Here is an 18,582-nt window from a genome sequence, read left to right on the forward strand (position 1 = left end):
TGGCTGAGGCGGGGACGGGGCCTGGCTGAGCCGGAGCCGGGGGCCTGACTGAGCCGGGGACGGGGCTTGGCTGAGCCGGAGCCGGGGCCTGGCTGAGCCGGGGACGGGGGCCTGGCTGAGCCGGGGACCGGGGCCTAGCTGAGCCGGGGACCGGGGGCCTGGCTGAGCCGGGGACGGGGCCTGGCTGAGCCAGAGATGGGGCCTGGCTGAGCCGGGGATGGGGCCTGGCTGAGCCGGAGCCGGGGCCTGGCTGAGCTGGGACAGGGGCCTGGCTGAGCCGGGGATGGGGCCTGGCTGAGCCGGGGACCGGGGCCTGGCTAAGCCAGGGACAGGGGCCTGGCTGAGCCAGGGATGGGGCCTGGCTGAGCCGGGGACGGGGGCCTGGCTGAGCCGGGGACCGGGGCCTAGCTGAGCCGGGGACGGGGGGCCTGGCTGAGCCGGGGACGGGGCCTGGCTGAGCCGGGGACGGGGCCTGGCTGAGCCGGGGACGGGGCCTGGCTGAGCCGGGGACGGGGCCTGGCTGAGCCGGGGACGGGGGCCTGGCTGAGCCGGGGACGGGGGCCTGGCTGAGCCGGGGACAGGGGCCTGGCTGAGCCGGGGACAGGGGCCTGGCTGAGCTGGGACAGGGGCCTGGCTGAGCCAGGGACGGGGCCTGGCTGAGCCGGGGACCAGGGCCTAGCCGAGCCGGGGACCGGGGGCCTGGCTGAGCCAGGGACGGGGCCTGGCTGAGCCGGGGACGGGGGCAGTGGTGGTTCCTGTTTCTCACGAGGCAGAGGACCCACCACACAGCACAGCTCTCAGTAAGTAAAACCAGGACCTGTGCTGGGGCATGCAACCCGCCCCCCAGCTCCCCCGCCATGATCAATGTGTCACGTAGCTGCGGGCACTGGGCAACTTCCAGCGTGTAAGGGGGACCCACGGCGGGCCTCACTGCGAAGCTATGGCCACTGCTGTCTCCGCGGGCGATGCCTGGACCTGAGGCCCAGCAGGTCCCTGGTGTGAAATGCGAAGCCGCACCCACGCCCGACAGGGTGGTCCCTTCCACACCCCACACCTGCGCCCCCACCCTGCACCCCTCTCTCAAACCCTCCTGCACCAGTGCCTGCCCCCTTACCACACCCACCCTCTCCTTCCACTCCCCCCACCTCCGGCCCGCTACCTGGAGCTGCGGCGCCTCCACCCGCAGTCACTGAGCTGACCCGCTACGGCCTCACTGTCTCCCCACCAACACAGGCTGCCAGGGAGGCTGCCTGCCTCCGGGCCTGGCGCCTGCATGTGTGTGCACACGTGTAGCTGTGTTGAAAGAACCTTACCTGCTGTCTTGGCCACATCTGCAGGCGTCACGTTCTGGACGTTGGAGCTCACTCTGAAGGTCACGGCCGGTCCCAGGACCCTGGGAGAGACCATGCAGAAAGGGTCAGTGCGGCTCAGCGCACAGCGTGTCCTCTGAGAGCGCAGGGCTGCAGGGCACGCTCAGAGACACGCACCGGCGCCACCGCTCCCACGGGGGACCTCACCGGCCTCCGTGTCCTATGCGTGTGCCCAGGGCCACCACTCTCAGTGAGCGTGTTCTTGGCACGCTCCCTCTTTGTGTCCATTTCCCAGTGAGGCCACTGACAGGCTCTGCAGTCTGAGCCGCGCCGGGCTCTAGGAAAAGCGCTGCCCAAGTGCAGGCCCGGACCCTGCGGGGAAAGCTGTTGTGGAAACAGATTTGGTTCTGTTCCCAAGGGAGCGGGTGCGCCGAAGGCGGAAAGGAGAGGGAGTCGTTAAAAGCCTCTCTGACAGCAACTGTTCAAAAACGGAGCAAATGTGAAGAAACATTCAGTACAAACAACTGGCAGGGAATTTGCAGACAAGAATTACCCAAAGCTTTTCAACACTATATTGAACATGATTTTGAAAAAAGCATCACTTTTTTTTAATTCTTTTTTTTAATGTATTTTGTTGATTTTTTTTACAGAGAGGAGGAGAGAGAGATAGAGAGCTAGAAACGTCAATGAGAGAGAAACATCGACCAGCTGCCTCTTGCACACCCCCTACCGGGGATGTGCCCGCAACCAATGTACATGCCCTTGACCGGAATCGAACCTGGGACCTTTCAGTCCGCAGACCAACGCTCTACCACTGAGCCAAACCGGTTTTGGCCATCACTTTTTTTTTTTTTTTTTTTTTTTAAACAATTTGACTCCTATGAGGCCTCGTGCATGTTAGGAACATGGTGCACATGCAGCCATCTCAGGGGGGAGGACTGCAGGCCGGTCTCAGAGGCGTAGCTCTCAGAGGCGACCGTCCCAGGCCCCAGGCGTAGCTTCTCACAGAGCGACTCAGCCCCCCTCAGGAGAGCCCTGGGTGCTAACGGTGCCAACACGGGAAGGACCCTCCCTCCCAGAGCCCGCTCCTTCCTGTGCTCCCGAACTCAATCCTCCCTCTCGGCCAAACGTACAGAGAAGTCAGTCCCTTAATTTTTCTTGAAAGATCAGCTAGAATGCCAAGAAGGGACTGCACTAAAAAATCAGAAACGAGTAAGAGTGGCAGGGAGGTGGGGAGGGGGAAGGGAGGAGGGAGAGGGCTGGGAAGAGGAGGGGAAGCTGCCACAGTGCCTGCAGGGCCCACAGTCTGGCACCTTCTACCCAGCCACCCCACTGTGTTCCTCTGCATTCTACTGCTGGTTGCATTGTAATGATAAAACCATTTTAAAAGACATTAATAGTAAGAATAGTGAAAAGAAGAGTAATAAGAGTGAGAATCCACTGATTAATCCACAAGCTCAAGAGACTTTACATAAAATTAGAACTGTCTCAGAAATGCACACACACCCTGAGGTCAGAATTCCTACAGGATGATGACTTCGCTACCTCCCTGTCCCATCCCCCTCCCGCCTTCCTCCCCAGGCCCCGCCTTCCCTCCAGGCCCCTCCTGACCAGGGATGAGCCTACTGCTGCCGGTGCTGTGACTTCAGACCCCACGTCTCCTGTGCACCTCGCGAGTCCCTGTGGATGCAGGGGTCACCTCATTCATAACTCTGGGTCTTGGCCTCGTCCTGCTGCTCATGGGAGCTCCGCTCGGCCCGGCCCCAGCCCTCTGAGCACACCCATGAGTGGGAGGCAGTGCGTCACCACCCCCACCACCACCCGATTCTACAGCTTCGCTCACCTCCCGGCCAGCTTGACCCCTCGAGTCTGCCACTGTGCCCCAGTGTGGGCGCCCCTTCGCTTCGTTGTGCAGGCATCCCCGAGTTCTGTGAGACCAGGAAGTGCCAGCGGTCCCTCCATCCTCGGCTGCTGGTGGCTGGCTCCAGCCAGCTGTGTGCCGGCACAGACCCCGCCATCCCGCTCCCACTGCGGAGCCAGAGGCACATCCGGAACCCCCGCGGCCTGGCCTCCGGCGGCCTGCACTGTCATGTCAGGTGAAGTGACCCAGCCAGGCCCAGCCCTCCATCCTGCCAAGCTCTCCCCCTCGGAGGTCGCTTCTGTCCTGGTGCAATGACTTCCTCCTGTCGCCCGCCACAAGTCCGCTCCTGCGGTGACAACCCTTCCCGCCCCACCACGCAGTCTGCCTCCCCGCAGCTCTGGCCCGCAGCGGCCTCTCCAGACCTGTGCTGAGTGCGTGGGGGGGTGGGGGGGACGTCCAGGGAGTCACTGTGGGCTCTGGGCAGCGCCTTCACCCAGGGCTTCCGGCCAGGCAGCAGCCACAGCAGCTCTGGGAGTCAGGAGGACAGGGACCCTCCCAGCCTGGGGACCCCAGGGCTCCCTGTGGTTCTGGGCACTTCCGCCCACACTCCCTCCGCCTACAGCTCTCAGCCCAGTGCTCTCTGACACACATGCCCACTCGCTCACCTGCGAGGGCCAGAGGCCTGCCGTCCGCCTGCCACCCCATGTGGACCCGGCAGACAGATGGACACACACCGCACCTTGTCTCGGGGCGTCCACGTCACTGCTGTGCCCCTCGGAGAAGCACGTGGCACCTGGGATAGGGGAAGCCGACCCTGGTGTCAGCTTGATTGTCATCGAGCCTCAGTGACACCCACATGGGGGAGCTCCAGGCCCTGGGGCGCTCCATTTTGATCGCATGCCTTTTCTCAGGTTCAAGAGGGGTCAGCACAGCCTCACATCACATGACCCAGACACCCTGCCTCCCAACCCCTGTTGCTCCGGCGTCCACAATGCAAAGCCTCTACACAGAGGTCTCAGCTGCCAGTCTGCACATTGTCACTACTCGGGCCTCAGTTTACTCAGCTGTAAAATGGGGTGGTGTGTCCTGGCCCTGAAGCCTGGCTCTCCCGTGACAAGTCACTGTGTGACGCTGCCATCGCCAGGCAGAGTCCCAGGCGAGAGGAAGGAAGGGCAGGGTGCAGAGGCCATGGACCGCATCCAAGAAAGGTCCCAAGTGTCCCCACCACAGGTTCCATGGGCCTGAAGTGCCAGGCCGCCCCATGAGGCGCAGACTGAATGACGGGCCCACTGCAGGGGAGCCCCGCGGGCAGCTTGGCCCGGCACGGGGACTGGCCTTCTCCCCCGGAGCTAATTCAAGGAAGACGACTTGTCATTTCATTGCAGTAACCGCGGGTGCTTCTGAGCGTGCCGAACCCGGTGGGGCCCCCTGGCCCGTGTCAGGCCTGACTCTGCATGTTACAGGTGGGGAAACTGAGGCTCAGGAAGGCTCAGTGACTCCGCTCCTCGGCGGCGATGCCATTTCACACCAGGAGAGAAGCTCAGCCAACGCTTTCAGCACTCACACCCCGAGCAAAGCGAGGGACGCTCGGAGCGAGAGTGGCATCCTCCGCTCAGGCAGAGCGACGTGTGAGTGCCCCGGCCCTTCCTGCCACCTCACCTTCCGTTTAGACAGGGGCGGCCTCAGACCAGGTGACCGTCCCGGCACCCGTGTCTCCCGGGCAGTGCCAGCCAGGCCTCCGGGCCCCCCGTGTGCAGAGGCCGAGCCCACTCCTGCTCCAGGAGCACGGGCCTGAGCACGTCACCGCGCATCCTGAGCCAGGGGAGCTGGCAGGGAGCCCAGGCCTCGCGCACACAGGTGGGCACAGCACACCTGCAAGCCCCCTGTGGGCCCAGGGTTCGGGACTGGAGGCTCTTAGCTGTGACCTTAGCATAATCTGCCGCTGTCAATTCCAGGGCCTGGGCACGCACCCCAACTTATCCAGGGCCTGGGCACGCCGAAGGGCTCACCCCGTGGGCTAAAGGCCATTCCTCCCACTTCATATGAAATGTCACAGACCAGGAGACAAGACACAGAGGTAAGTAACTACAATTCTGCCCCGAGACACTAAGGCACGCTTTCTGGAGCCCCCAGACTCCCAGGGGAAGGGGTGTGGGATGGGAGGGGGACGGGGCTACTGGCAGTTGTGGGTGGAGCTGAGCCGGGCAGCCCGCCCTGCGCCCGGGATAAGGCAGGGCCAGAGCTGGGAACCTCTGCTGCGTCCTCAGGAGAGCAGGCGCTCCAGCGTTCTCCAGCCCTGACCCAGGGCGGACCAGCTGCCCCTCTGAGAACAGGAGGATGGGTCGTAGAAGGAGGCTGCCCGGCCCCAGGTGGATCCCACCACCCTGAGCAGCCCCGCAGCCCTGCCCACACCAGGCACCCACAGCAGCCGCATCCATCAGCGCGGACAGCGTGATTAGGTTATAAAGTCATAACTGCGGCCGTGGTGTGTCTGCTGCAAATTACATCAGCATGCTAATGCCTTTTTAATGGCCTCTAACGACGAAATGAGGAATAATGGGATTTACCTGACAGCTACACGGCCATTAACAAAGCGTAGGCATGACCAGTGCTCCCACAAAACCCAGACTCCCTTAGAGCTACGGCCGCTCCTCCGCTGGGGACCGACTCCGCCAGGACAGCTCCACCCGCCAGCCCCCGGCCAGCGGTCCCTGCCGGGCTTCCCAGGGGCCGCCGCCCTCAGGGCCTGGCCAGGTAACGCACAGGGCCACTTGCAGAACGCCGGAGGAGCCACGCTAAGCACACACCAGCACGCATGTATGCACAGGACACCATGTGCGCTCACACGGATGATAACAAAAGGCCCTGGTGCAGTGCAGACATGGCCTGGCCACGACCAGGTCTCAGAGAAGTCTTTGGACCAAGAGCCCAGCTGTCAGCTCTGGGACAAGCATGCCACCAGCCAGGAGACCCGAGTGTGTTCACAGGTTCTGAGACCACAGAGGGGCGGGGTGTCGGCCTGGCTCTGCAGTAAGTAGAAGCCCCAGTCTCCCCAGCAGGGAGAGACGAGGGTGCTGTTCCCAAGCTCTGTCTGCCACTGAGCAGCTAGCAAGCTCAGCCCCTCCTGAGGGGGCCCTCCCGCTCGGGCTCTGGGCATGGGGCCAGGAGCCAACCTGACACCGGGAAGGGGCAGGAGGACAGGGAGACAGGAGGGCCAGCCACTCTCCACCGAAATGCTCTGGCACCTAGCCCCTCTGGGCCAGCTCCCACCACCCGAAGCCCTTCCTCCCCTCTTCCCCCCTTGAAGCCCCTCCCAGAGCCCTGGCAGCTGAAGGTCCTGCACTTGACTGAGAGCTGTGAGAGGCTGAGGGGACATCTGGCTGGGACGGGGAGAAGGACCGGCATTGTGTGAGGTCACCTCGCCCGCCCTGCCCAGGAAGGAATGTGGGCAAGGCCGCAGGCAGCAGAGCCCGAGGGGCCAGATGGGAAGAGAACCCTGGTGTCCAGGCACCAAGCCCACCCCACCTTGAACTGGTCCGGTTCTCTCTGGGTGCCAGAAGCCAGTTCCAGCATGTCATAATTACAAGAGTCTCATCAAAAGGTTGATGGAACTTGGGGACTCAACAAGGGCTGAGTCACATATGTTATCCCTGTTGGAATGGCTAAAGGCATTTCCCCCAAACCTGAATGGAATGATTGTTTACTGTCAGACAGCTCAGGGCATCGTAATCTATATCTTATTGCCTCTTATTGGCTAAATACCTGAATAGCCATAAGCTATTCCCCAATCGGACAATGCTTCTGTAGGAAATCCTACCCTTTGAAGTGTATATCTCCACCTTGCCTTAGGACAAATTGTGTTAATAAAAAGCAAGGGTCCTGAGACAAAGAGAATTTATCTCCTTCAGCTGAAGCTCCTCTGACCCCCAATTCCTTTCAAATTTATCATCAGGACTGGAGGCTCTTAGCATACTTAATCTATGCACAGCCTTTCTCCAGATTGCTGTACCCTTCTTAATGCCGGAACAAGAACCACGGCATCTGGAGAAGGAGGGATCTCCCGCCATCCTGCAGCACCAGTGCGGACACAGACAGAGGGTCTCCTGTCAAAGACCCTCCATGCTGGGTGGGAGCCTGCCTCTGGCATGGCCTCTCTCGGGAGCAGTGTTCCCTCAGGGCCTGTGGGGTTGGTGCCCCCACTTCCTCAGCATATGCTGTGTCTCAGCTGTGCTCCACCCACAGCCCCCGGTCCCCAGCCTGGCTGCCAGTCCCAGGCGGACACAGGCCGGGGGTGAGCCACAGGGCTCATGGGGCTCCCACCCGACAGCCACTGGGGAGATCAGACAGAGGCCCATGCTTTGCCATGAGGGCAGGTGTTCCAGGTGCTTCTGTGAGGGCTGCTGGGCTCCTAACCAGCCCTGTTCACAGCCTCCTGAGCCTGTGGGCAGCCCTGTCCCAAGCAGACCTGGGACCTCCACCCCCGCTGGTCACATGAGACAGGCAGAGACAGCGGGGAGAGGAGGGCAGAGATCTTGGCATGAGGTGGAGGATGCCGAGAGCAGAGAGGGCATGTCCTGGCATTTCTGGGCCACCTCTGGGAAACAGAGGTTGTGCAGCCTCCCTCCCTTTGCTTCTGCCCGAAGGGGATCACACCGGAAGCACCTCTGTCTGCTGGGACAGCTGCTGTCCACCAGCCTGTTCTGCTGTGGAGAGGGAGCTGCTGGCGGGCCCTGTAGGTTGAGACTCAGTTCTGCCCTTGCCCTCACCTGTGTCCCTGCGCCCATCTGCCACAGGCCCACTGCAGCCACCTCACACCAGACCCTCCGCCCCGTCTCACTGGATTCTTGCAAGCGCTCCACCTTATGCTCCTGTCCTGTCCGAGTCTTGTAGCTACTCTTCCTCATCACCAGCGCACAGTCCGCCTTCTTTTCCTCCATCAGCACTCCTCACCTGCACAGCCCACCTGTGCACCAGGTGTGTGGGCCAGGTGTGTGTGCCAGGTGTGTGCACCAGGTGTGTGGGCCAAGTGTGTGGGCCAGGAGTGTGGACCAGGTATGTGGACCAGGTGTGTGCACCCAGGTGTGTGGGCCAGGTGTGTGTGCCCAGGTGTGTGGACAGGTGTGTGAACGAGGTGTGTGGGCCAGGTGTGTGGGTCAGGAGTGTGCACCAGGTATGTGGGCCAGGAGTGTGCACCAGGTGTGTGCACCCAGGTGTGTGGGCCAGGTGTGTGGACCAGGTGTGAGGACCAGGTGTGTGGGCCAGGTGTGTGGGTCAGGAGTGTGGGCCAGGTGTGTGGACCAGGTGTGTGGGTCAGGAGTGTGCACCAGGTATGTGGGCCAGGAGTGTGCACCAGGTGTGTGCACCCAGGTGTGTGGGCCAGGAGTGTGGACCAGGTGTGTGCGCCCAGGTGTGTGGGCCAGGTGTGTGGACCAGGTGTGTGAACCAGGTGTGTGGGTCAGGAGTGTGCACCAGGTATGTGGGCCAGGAGTGTGCACCAGGTGTGTGCACCCAGGTGTGTGGACCAGGAGTGTGGACCAGGTGTTTATGCCCAGGTGTGTGGGCCAGGTGTGTGGGTCAGGAGTGTGGGCCAGGTGTGTGGACCAGGTGTGTGGGTCAGGAGTGTGCACCAGGTATGTGGGCCAGGAGTGTGCACCAGGTGTGTGCACCCAGGTGTGTGGGCCAGGTGTGTGGACCAGGTGTGTGAACCATGTGTGTGGGTCAGGAGTGTGCACCAGGTATTGTGGGCCAGGAGTGTGCACCAGGTGTGTGCACCCAGGTGTGTGGACCAGGTGTGTACACCCAGGTGTGTGGACCAGGAGTGTGGACCAGGTGTTTATGCCCAGGTGTGTGGGCCAGGTGTGTGGGTCAGGAGTGTGCACCAGGTATGTGGGCCAGGAGTGTGCACCAGGTGTGTGCACCCAGGTGTGTGGGCCAGGTGTGTGGACCAGGTGTGTGCACCCAGGTGTGTGTGCCAGGAGTGTGGACCAGGTGTTTATGCCCAGGTGTGTGGGCCAGGTGTGTGGGTCAGGAGTGTGGGCCAGGTGTGTGAACCAGGTGTGTGGGTCAGGAGTGTGCACCAGGTATGTGGGCCAGGAGTGTGCACCAGGTGTGTGCACCCAGGTGTGTGGGCCAGGTGTGTGGACCAGGTGTGTGGACCAGGTGTGTGCACCCAGGTGTGTGGACCAGGAGTGTGGACCAGGTGTTTATGCCCAGGTGTGTGGGCCAGGTGTGTGGGTCAGGAGTGTGGACCAGGTGTGTGAACCAGGTGTGTGGGTCAGGAATGTGCACCAGGTATGTGGGCCAGGAGTGTGCACCAGGTGTGTGCACCCAGGTGTGTGGGCCAGGTGTGTGGACCAGGTGTGTGGGCCAAGTGTGTGGGCCAGGAGTGTGGACCAGGTGTGTGCGCCCAGGTGTGTGGGTCAGGAGTGTGCACCAGGTATGTGGGCCAGGAGTGTGCACCAGGTGTGTGGGCCAGGTCTGTGGGCCAGGTGTGTGGACCAGGTGTGTGGACCAGGTGTGTGCACCCAGGTGTGTGGAACAGGAGTGTGGACCAGGTGTTTATTCCCAGGTGTGTGGGCCAGGTGTGTGGGTCAGGAGTGTGGGCCAGGTGTGTGGGCCAGGTGTATGGGTCAGGAGTGTGCACCAGGTATGTGGGCCAGGAGTGTGCACCAGGTATGTGGGCCAGGTGTGTGGGCCAGGTGTGTGGACCAGGTGTGTGCACCCAGGTGTGTGGACCAGGAGTGTGGACCAGGTGTTTATGCCCAGGTGTGTGGGCCAGGTGTGTGAACCAGGTGTGTGGGTCAGGAGTGTGCACCAGGTATGTGGGCCAGGAGTGTGCACCAGGTGTGTGCACCCAGGTGTGTGGGCCAGGTATGTGGACCAGGTGTGTGAACCAGGTGTGTGGGTCAGGAGTGTGCACCAGGTATGTGGGCCAGGAGTGTGCACCAGGTGTGTGCACCCAGGTGTGTGGGCCAGGTGTGTGGACCAGGTGTGTGGACCAGGTGTGTGCACCCAGGTGTGTGGACCAGGAGTGTGGACCAGGTGTTTATGCCCAGGTGTGTGGGCCAGGTGTGTGGGTCAGGAGTGTGGGCCAGGTGTGTGAACCAGGTGTGTGGGTCAGGAGTGTGCACCAGGTATGTGGGCCAGGAGTGTGCACCAGGTGTGTGCACCCAGGTGTGTGGGCCAGGTGTGTGGACCAGGTGTGTGGACCAGGTGTGTGGGCCAAGTGTGTGGGCCAGGAGTGTGGACCAGGTGTGTGCGCCCAGGTGTGTGGGCCAGGTGTGTGTGCCAGGAGTGTGGGCCAGGTGTGTGCGCCCAGGTGTGTGGGCCAGGTGTGTGTGCCAGAAGTGTGGGCCAGGTGTGTGAACCAGGTGTGTGGGTCAGGAGTGTGCACCAGGTATGTGGGCCAGGAGTGTGGGCCAGGTATGGGGCCAGGAGTGTGGGCCAGGTGTATGGGCCAGGTGTGTGAACCAGGTGTGTGGGTCAGGAGTGTGCACCAGGTATGTGGGCTAAGGAGTGTGCGCCCAGGTGTGTGGGCCAGGTGTGTGAACCAGGTGTGTGGGTCAGGAGTGTGCACCAGGTATGTGGGCTAAGGAGTGTGCGCCCAGGTGTGTGGGCCAGGTGTGTGAACCAGGTGTGTGGGTCAGGAGTGTGCACCAGGTATGTGGGCCAGGAGTGTGGGCCAGGTATGTGGGCCAGGTGTGTGGGCCAAGTATGTGGGCCAGGTGTGTGGGCCAGGTGTGTGGGCCAGGTGTATGAACCAGGTGTGTGGGTCAGGAGTGTGCACCAGGTATGTGGACCAGGTGTGTGCACCCAGGTGTGTTGGCCAGGAGTGTGGGCCAGGTGTATGGGCCAGGTGTGTGAACCAGGAGTGTAGGTCAGGAGTGTGCACCAGGTATGTGGGCCAGGAGTGTGGGCCAGGTATGTGGGCCAGGTGTGTGGGCCAGGTGTGTGGGCCAGGTGTGTGAACCAGGTGTGTGGGTCAGGAGTGTGCACCAGGTATGTGGACCAGGTGTGTGCACCCAGGTGTGTGGACCAGGTGTGTGGACCAGGTGTTTGTGCCCAGGTATGTGAACCAGGTGTGTGGGCCAGGTGTGTAGGCCAGGTGTGTGAACCAGGTATGTGGGCCAGAAGTGTGCACCAGGTATGTGGACCAGGTGTGTGCACCCAGGTGTGTGGACCAGGTGTTTGTGCCCAGGTGTGTGGGCCAGGTGTGTGGGCCAGGTGTGTGCGCCCTGATGAATGAGCACAGGCAGCTTGCCGGCTTACTGTGGCTCTGGGCCCAGCTGTGCGCTCTGCACTCAGAATGCTCACTGCGAGGTCCTGTTGCCCGGCACCGGGGGAACACTGCCTGTCTGCTGCCTGTCCTCCGCTCTCCTCTTCCAGAAGCTTCTGGCCCCAGGCTGGGGAGGTGCTTCTCCACCACCCTTGCCCAGGCAGTGGTAGGTGTGCAGGGCAGTGTTGCCCCGGCCCAGCGTAGCACAAGGCCAGGCCACAGCGGCACTCAGGAAACACCTGGCCACAGGGAGCCTGCGTGTCCGCGGCCCACAGTGAACTCTGTGTCACGTCCCAGCAGCGGGAGCTCAGCTCAGCGTCGCCTCTAGTCCGCAGCGGCGCCTGCACCGCTGCCATGAACACTGCCTGTCCCCGCTCTCGGAGCTGGGCCGCTGCGGCACCTGCGCTGGAGACCCCATCACGCTGTCTTTACTCGGTGCTTGTCTGTCTTCAATGCTCCACCCAGTGCCTCTGAAGTGTGGCAGGCCCTGCCTCCTGCAGGCCAAGGTGCTGGCAGAGGATTCGCTGATGCGTGCCACCCTGAGGCTCCACCTCGCATGCAGGGGGAGGGGAGGGCAGAGGAGCGCTGGGAGCCTCGGGGGGTCTAGGAGCCACAGGCTAGAGCCACGCCCGCTGGCCCGCTGGTGCGGGTTCTAACTCTTATACCCACACCCTTCACGCTCCTCTAATAACTCACAGCCCAGGGCTCCCCTTCCTACTTCCTGAGGCAGCTTCTGCAGGGAGAGTAACAGGGGCCACAGCACACAGGGCTCTCCCTCCAAACCAGCTCATGTGACAGAGCCCGAGAACAGAACCCGAGAACCACGCCCGCACTCACTCGGTGTCTGCGAGGACGCCCGTGGGCACCTGGAGCAGGCCTGCGACGTCCGCCAGCAGCTGCCTCCCCTTCTCCAGGCTCAGGGGGCTGTGGAGAGAGACGGGCAGCGTCACACACGGACCTGACTGCAATCCCCGAGGAGCTGAGCCCTCACCGCCCTGCCTCCTGTCCCAGGGAGCGGCCCCAGCCCAGGCAGGGGCTCCAGCAGCCACAACACGCCAGCTGGTTCCCCGCAGCCAGCCGGACAGTCCACGCGGGGCTGTGAGGGGCGTGAGGGCCTGGACAGCAACGGGCTCATCAAGCCTCAATGCAAACAGGGTCCAGAGGAAAAGGGGGACGAGAGAGGGGACGGACCATGTTTTTAAAAAGCAGACACGTTTTTATTTCATTTATTTATTTTAATCTTTTAAATTTTCATTTTCGAAAATCTTTATTGTTGAAAGTTACATAGTTCCTCCTTTTCACCCATTAACTTCTTCAGCCCATTCTAGTCCCCCGCCCGCAGCACCCACTGTCTGTGTCCACGGGTGATGCATGCATGCACACAAGCTCACTGCAATCTCTTCCCGCCCACCCTGCTCCGCCTTCCTGCTGAGGTTCAAGTTTGTCCCATGCTTCTGTGTTTCTGGGTCTATTGTTGTTCATCAGTTTATTTTGTTACTTAGATTCCACATATGAGTGAGACCTGTGATACTTGTCTTTCTCTGACTGGCTTAGTTTACTTAGCATAATGCTCTCCTGGTCCCTCCGTGCTGTTGCAAATGGTAAGGGTTCCTTCCTTTTTTATGGCAGCGTATATTCCATCATGTAGATGTACCACAGTTTTCTGATCCAGCCATCTGCTGATGGGCACTGGGGCTGTTTCCATATCTTAGCTATGGTAAATTGTGCTGCTGTGAACATAGGGGGCATACATCCTTTCTGATCAGTTCTTCGGGTTTCTTGGGATATATTCCTGGAGTGGGATCACTGGGTCAAATGGGAGTTCCATTTTTAATTTTGTGAGGAAACTCCATCCTGTTCTCCACAGTGGCTGCACCAGTCTGTGTTCCCACCAGCAGTGCACGAGGGTTCCTTTTTCTCTGCATCTCGCCAACACTTGTCTTTTATATATTTGTAGATGACAGCCATTCTGACAGGTGTGAGGTGACACCTCATTGCTGTTTTGATTTGCATCTCTCTGGTGAACTTTAAGCATTTTTTCATGTCTCTTGGCATCTGTGTGTCCTCTTTGGAGAAGTTTCTATTTAGATCCTCTGCCCATTTTTCATTGATTATTTGTCTTCCTTTGTTAAGTTGTATGAGTTCCCTATATTTTTTGGAGAGTAACCTTATTGGATGTATAACTGGCATGCAGTGGGCTTTCTTATTCTTTTATTGACTAGAGGCCCAGTGTACAAAATTCATACATGGGGGTCCCCCCCACCCCAGCCCAGGCTGCATCCTCTCCAAGAACCCTTTGGGTGTGTCCAACTGCCAATTTTGGCCCAATCCCTAGGATGGGGCCGAAACAGGCAGTCGGACATCCCTCTCACAATCTAGGACTGCTGGCTCCTAACTGCTCACCTGCTTGCCTGCCTGATTGCCCCTAACTGCCCGCCCCGCCCCCGCCCCCCCACTGGCCTGGTCTCCCCCAACTGCACCCCTGCTGGCCTGGTCGCCCCACGCAGCCTGCTGGTCAGTCATTTCATCATCCCTCGCTAACACCCTCTCCCAGCCTGGTCGTCCCCTGCAGCCTACTGATCTGTTGTTATTGTGAGGGTGTTGCGAGCAATGTGGTATTACCCTTTTATTGGTATAGGTGGTTTCTTTGGCGGTGCAGACGCTTTATTTTTTTTTTTTAATCAATCTTTATTGTTCATATTGTTACAAAGGTTCCTCATTTCTTCCCCCCTCCACCAGGTTCCCACCCCACCCTCCGCCCCCTCCCCATCCCCCATTGTCCTCATCCATAGGTGCAGTTTATGTTCAGTCTCTTCCTCCCTCCCTTTACCCGATAGTAAATCCCTTTTCAGATAGTAAATCTGTTACTTAGCATTTTCTCATATCAATAATACCTCCACATGCCCAATGATACACTTCACACAAAAGACATTTCCAAATAGGTCAACCAGCCTCATCCAGGCCCCACCCAAGGCACTCACAGATCAACACCCCAGCGCTATACTAACTCAACACATCCAGATCTAAGCCTTCATCACTTGATTCAGCAGACCCTCAAGTTCCCGCAAAAGTTTCCAGCCATGTCTGAGAGGCAGCCATGGGCAGGGACAGGCGAGGAGCGAGCTGTTTCGGGCCTGGCTGCTCCGGGCCTGGCCTCTGTTGCTCTGGTTCGTTCCACAACCAGCTGCTCCGGGTCTGGTCACTGCCGTCCCAACCTAGTTGCTCTGGACTTGGCTGTTGCTGCTACAGGCCTGGCCGCACCCGACGCGGCCGCTCCGGGCCTGGCCGCTCCCAGCCTGGCAGCTGGTGCTCCGGGCCTGGCCGCTCACAGCCTGGCAGCCGCTTCTCCAGGCCTGGCCACTAATAGCCTGGCAGCCACTGCTCCGGGCCTGGCTGTACCAGACCCGGCTGCTCCGGGCCTGGCTGCTCCCAGCCTGGCAGCTGCTGCTCTGGGCCTGGCCGCTCCTAGCCTGGCAGCCGCTGCTCCGGGCCTGGCCGCACCAGACCCGGCTGCTCCGGGCCTGGCCGCTCCTAGCCTGGCAGCCGCTGCTCCGGGCCTGGCCGCACCAGACCCGGCTGCTCCGGGCCTGGCCGCTCCTAGCCTGGCAGCCGCTGCTCCGGTCCCGGCCGCTCCGGGCCTGGCCGCTCCCAGCCTGGCAGCTGCTGCTCCGGGCCTGGCCGCTCACAGCCTGGCAGCCGCTTCTCCAGGCCTGGCCACTAACAGCCTGGCAGCCACTGCTCCAGGCCTGGCTGTACCAGACCCGGCTGTTCTGGGCCTGGCCACTCCCAGCCTGGCAGCTGCTGCTCCAGGCCTGGCCGCTCCCAGCCTGGCAGCCACTGCTCCTGGCCTGGCCGCACCAGACCTGGCTGCTCCGGGCCTGGCCGCTCCCAGCCTGGCAGCCGCTGCTCCAGGCCTGGCCACACCAGACCCGGCTGCTCTGGGCCTGGCCGCTCCCAGCCTGGCAGCTGCTGCTCCGGGCCTGGCCACACCAGACCCGGCTGCTCCGGGCCTGGCCACTCCCAGCCTGGCAGCTGTTGCTCTGGGCCTGGCCGCTCCCAGCCTGGCAGCCGCTGCTCTGGGCCTGGCTGCACCAGACCCGGCTGCTCTGGGCCTGGCCGTTCCCAGCCTGGCAGCCGCTGCTCCAGGCCTGGCCACACCAGACCCGGCTGCTCCGGGCCTGGCTGCTCCCAGCCTGGCAGCTGCTGCTCTGGGCCTGGCCGCTCCTAGCCTGGCAGCCGCTGCTCTGGGCCTGGCCGCACCAGACCTGGCTGCTCCGGGCCTGGCCGCTCCTAGCCTGGCAGCCGCTGCTCTGGGCCTGGCCGCACCCGAACCGGCTGCTCCGAGCCTGGCCGCTCCCAGCCTGGATGCTCCGTGCTTGGCTACTGCTGTTCTGGGCCTGGCTGCTCCCAACCCTGCTGCTCTGGGCCCGGCTTCTCCGGGCCCAGCCACTCCGTGTCTGGGTGTTCCTGGACTGGCCACCCTGGGCTTGGCCGCCTCTGCCTCAGGCCTGGCTGCCACTGCCCCAGGTCTGGCTGCTCCAGTGCTGGCCGTTGATGCTCTTGTTCTGGCTTCTGCTGCTCTGGGGCCTGGCCACTGCTGCTCTGGGCCCAGCTGCCTTGTGCCTGACCACTCTAGGCCTGGTCGCCGCTGTTCCAACATTCTGTCCCTATTTTCTTTTTTTTTCTTTTTTTTTTTTTTTAAAAAAAAAACAACAACGCATTTATGTTGCAATGTTGGCTGGTGAGTTGAGTTCTGACTTAGTCTTTGATTTTTCAAGATCTTCTTTGTATTCTTTCTTAAGTAATTTTACTATCATTTGCTCTCACTTGATTTCTTCACATTGAGAACTTCTTTGGTTTCTTCCTCCTTGTCCTGGGAGCTCAGCAGGTTGGCCTGTGGCACCCCTTTGTTCTCCGCAGGCTTCTGCGCTGCTTCAGCCTGTTACCGGGGTCAGCGCCGCCCAGGAAGCAGCCCCCGTCCTTGGCTCCATTGCCCGCGCTCAGCAGTCGAAGGCTCAGGGGCACCCCCCCCCCTGGGGGCCCCGTCGCCCGGCTCCTTGCTGGCGCCCGGCTGGCGGGTGTCCGGCAGGGGCTCCTGCTCCTCGTCGCGTTCCTCCAGTCTGGAGCTTTCTTTCTCCCTCCCACTAGGGGAGTCCAGGATCAGAGTCAACAGACTGTCCTCTGCGCGCAGTGTGCGCGACTCCGGGGGCTCGGCCTTTTGCCGCGCTCCCAGGACTCCACCTCACAGCCCTGTCTCCCCCTGCCCTAGCCTGGGTCCCCAGGGACTGGCCCAGACCTGGAGTTCGGGGCGGTCTGGACTGAGGCTCAGCGCCGCCGCCGGAGGCTTTGTTTCTTCGGGCTAGGGTAATCCAGCATCAGAATCAACATTCAGTCCTCTGCGCACAATGTGCGCGCGACTCCGGGGGCCCCGCCTTTCGCCGTCCCCCGGGATTCCGCCTCACAGCCCCGTCTCCCCCTGCCGGAGCCTGGGTCCCCAGGGTCTGGCCCATAACTTGGGGCTCAGCGCTGCCGGTTCGGGGGTTCAGCCCAGGCTGGGGGTTCTATTTCCTTCCTGCTAGGGAACGCCAGGCAGCACCCAGCCCTCTCCTCCTCTCCGGCTGCGACCTCTCCGCGCGCATGCGTGCGAGCGCGCAGCATGTCTCCGTACCTTAGGCTTTTTTTCAGCTCCTCTGATTTTCCTTCTGGTTTTCTCCCTCCTTCCTATTGTAGAGTTTTCAGTCAGTCGACTACCTGTAGCTCTGGGTAATGTCTACTCTACATTTTAGTTGTATTCCATTGAAATTGTTGTGAGCTGCTGCGGCTAGGTGTCTACCCAAGCAGCCATCTTGGATCCTTTTTCTGCAGACGCTTTTTATTGCGTGTGGTCCCATTTGCTTATTTTCTCCTCAGTTCCCGTTGTCCTAGGAGCTGTACCGTAAGCACACTGCTGCGACATGTCTGAGATTTTGCTGCCTGTGGCTTCCTCTAGGACTTGGATGGTTTCACATCTTACACTGCAGTCTTTTATCCATCTTGAGTTTATTCTTGTGACTGATGTACGTTGGGGTCTAGTTTTGTTTTTTTTTCATGTGCCTGTCCAACCTCCCAAAGCCACTTATTGGAGAGACAGTCTGCTCCAATGCATGCTCTCATCTCCTTCGACAAATGTTAACTGAGCAGAGGGGCTTGGTCCGTTTCTGGAAGCAGCCCCAGTTCAAATGGACTCACCTAGGTCTTCCAATCACACGTGGCCTGGGCAGTGCTGGCAGTGTGGCCTGGAAGACACAGGCAACTAGGTCATTGTGTAATCACTGGCGCTCACAGGACACGTCGGAAACAGACGGAGCCACGCGTCTGCACTCACGTTTAGGGGTCACAGACAGTACATCATCGCCGAGGGCAAGCTTGTGTTGGGGGGACTGCACTGTGCCACCCAGGGCTCCGTGCTGACAGCACGGCCCAGGCCTGGGCAGGCTCACAGTTTGTCCAGGAGCCCAGAAGGGCCCTGGCCCCATCCCCGGTCCTCTCGGTGAGAGGAGCTCCGGACAGACAGACAAGAGCAGGGCAGGAGGCCCTCTCCACACCTCTCTTCTTTACACCAAGCCCTCGGGCCTCCAGGATGTTCTTCCGTGAGGGCAGAAAGGAAGGGTGGGGGACGCAGGTCTGACCTGGGCCTGCGATCCAGGCTGCTCGCCCACCATCCTGCTTCCCCAGCAGCGAGTGACCCTCAGGGCCGGGGCCTCAGAGAGGGGCAGGCGGTATCCGAACCCACCCCAGCGCAGGCCTCCAGCCCCTGGACGCAATTACACAGTGTGCGCCTGTGGTTTAGAAGTGTGCCCTTTGACCTCGTCCCCCTGGACATCCCTCGGAGCTGCCTAGCCCCCACCCCGGGAGGTGAGACGCTGACAGGAAAGGAGTGCCGCTGGGACCCTGGTTCTCCTCACTCGCTGTCCGTCCACCGGGGCTGCGGGGCTGAATTTTGTCCGGTAGCCGGCAGTGCCCAGGATGTTTGGTCTCAACGAAGCTGCTGGACGGCCATGTGCTGGCCACACCCGGGCACAGGACAGGCACAGGGACACCTGAGGGCGTGTCCATCAGAGGCAGCAGGGAGCTCCTGTCAGAACCTCAGTCACAGA

At 61.2% G+C, this 18,582-nt stretch overlaps 1 protein-coding gene across 1 annotated transcript in view; it reads right to left on the bottom strand.

Moving 5' to 3' along the window:
- Positions 1–18,582, bottom strand: part of PTPRN2 (protein tyrosine phosphatase receptor type N2) — a 332,127-nt gene that overhangs the window by 188,773 nt on the left and 124,772 nt on the right. The window contains exons 9-10 of the mRNA XM_084896450.1: positions 12,284–12,370; positions 1,314–1,393 (exon numbers count right to left, since the gene is read on the bottom strand). Coding sequence (XP_084752576.1) covers positions 1,314–1,393; positions 12,284–12,370 — 167 coding nt within the window. The remainder of the gene's footprint in view (positions 1–1,313; positions 1,394–12,283; positions 12,371–18,582) is intronic.

Source organism: Pipistrellus hanaki, assembly GCF_964339955.1.
Source record: "Pipistrellus hanaki genome assembly, chromosome: 10".
NCBI lineage: Eukaryota > Metazoa > Chordata > Mammalia > Chiroptera > Vespertilionidae > Pipistrellus > Pipistrellus hanaki.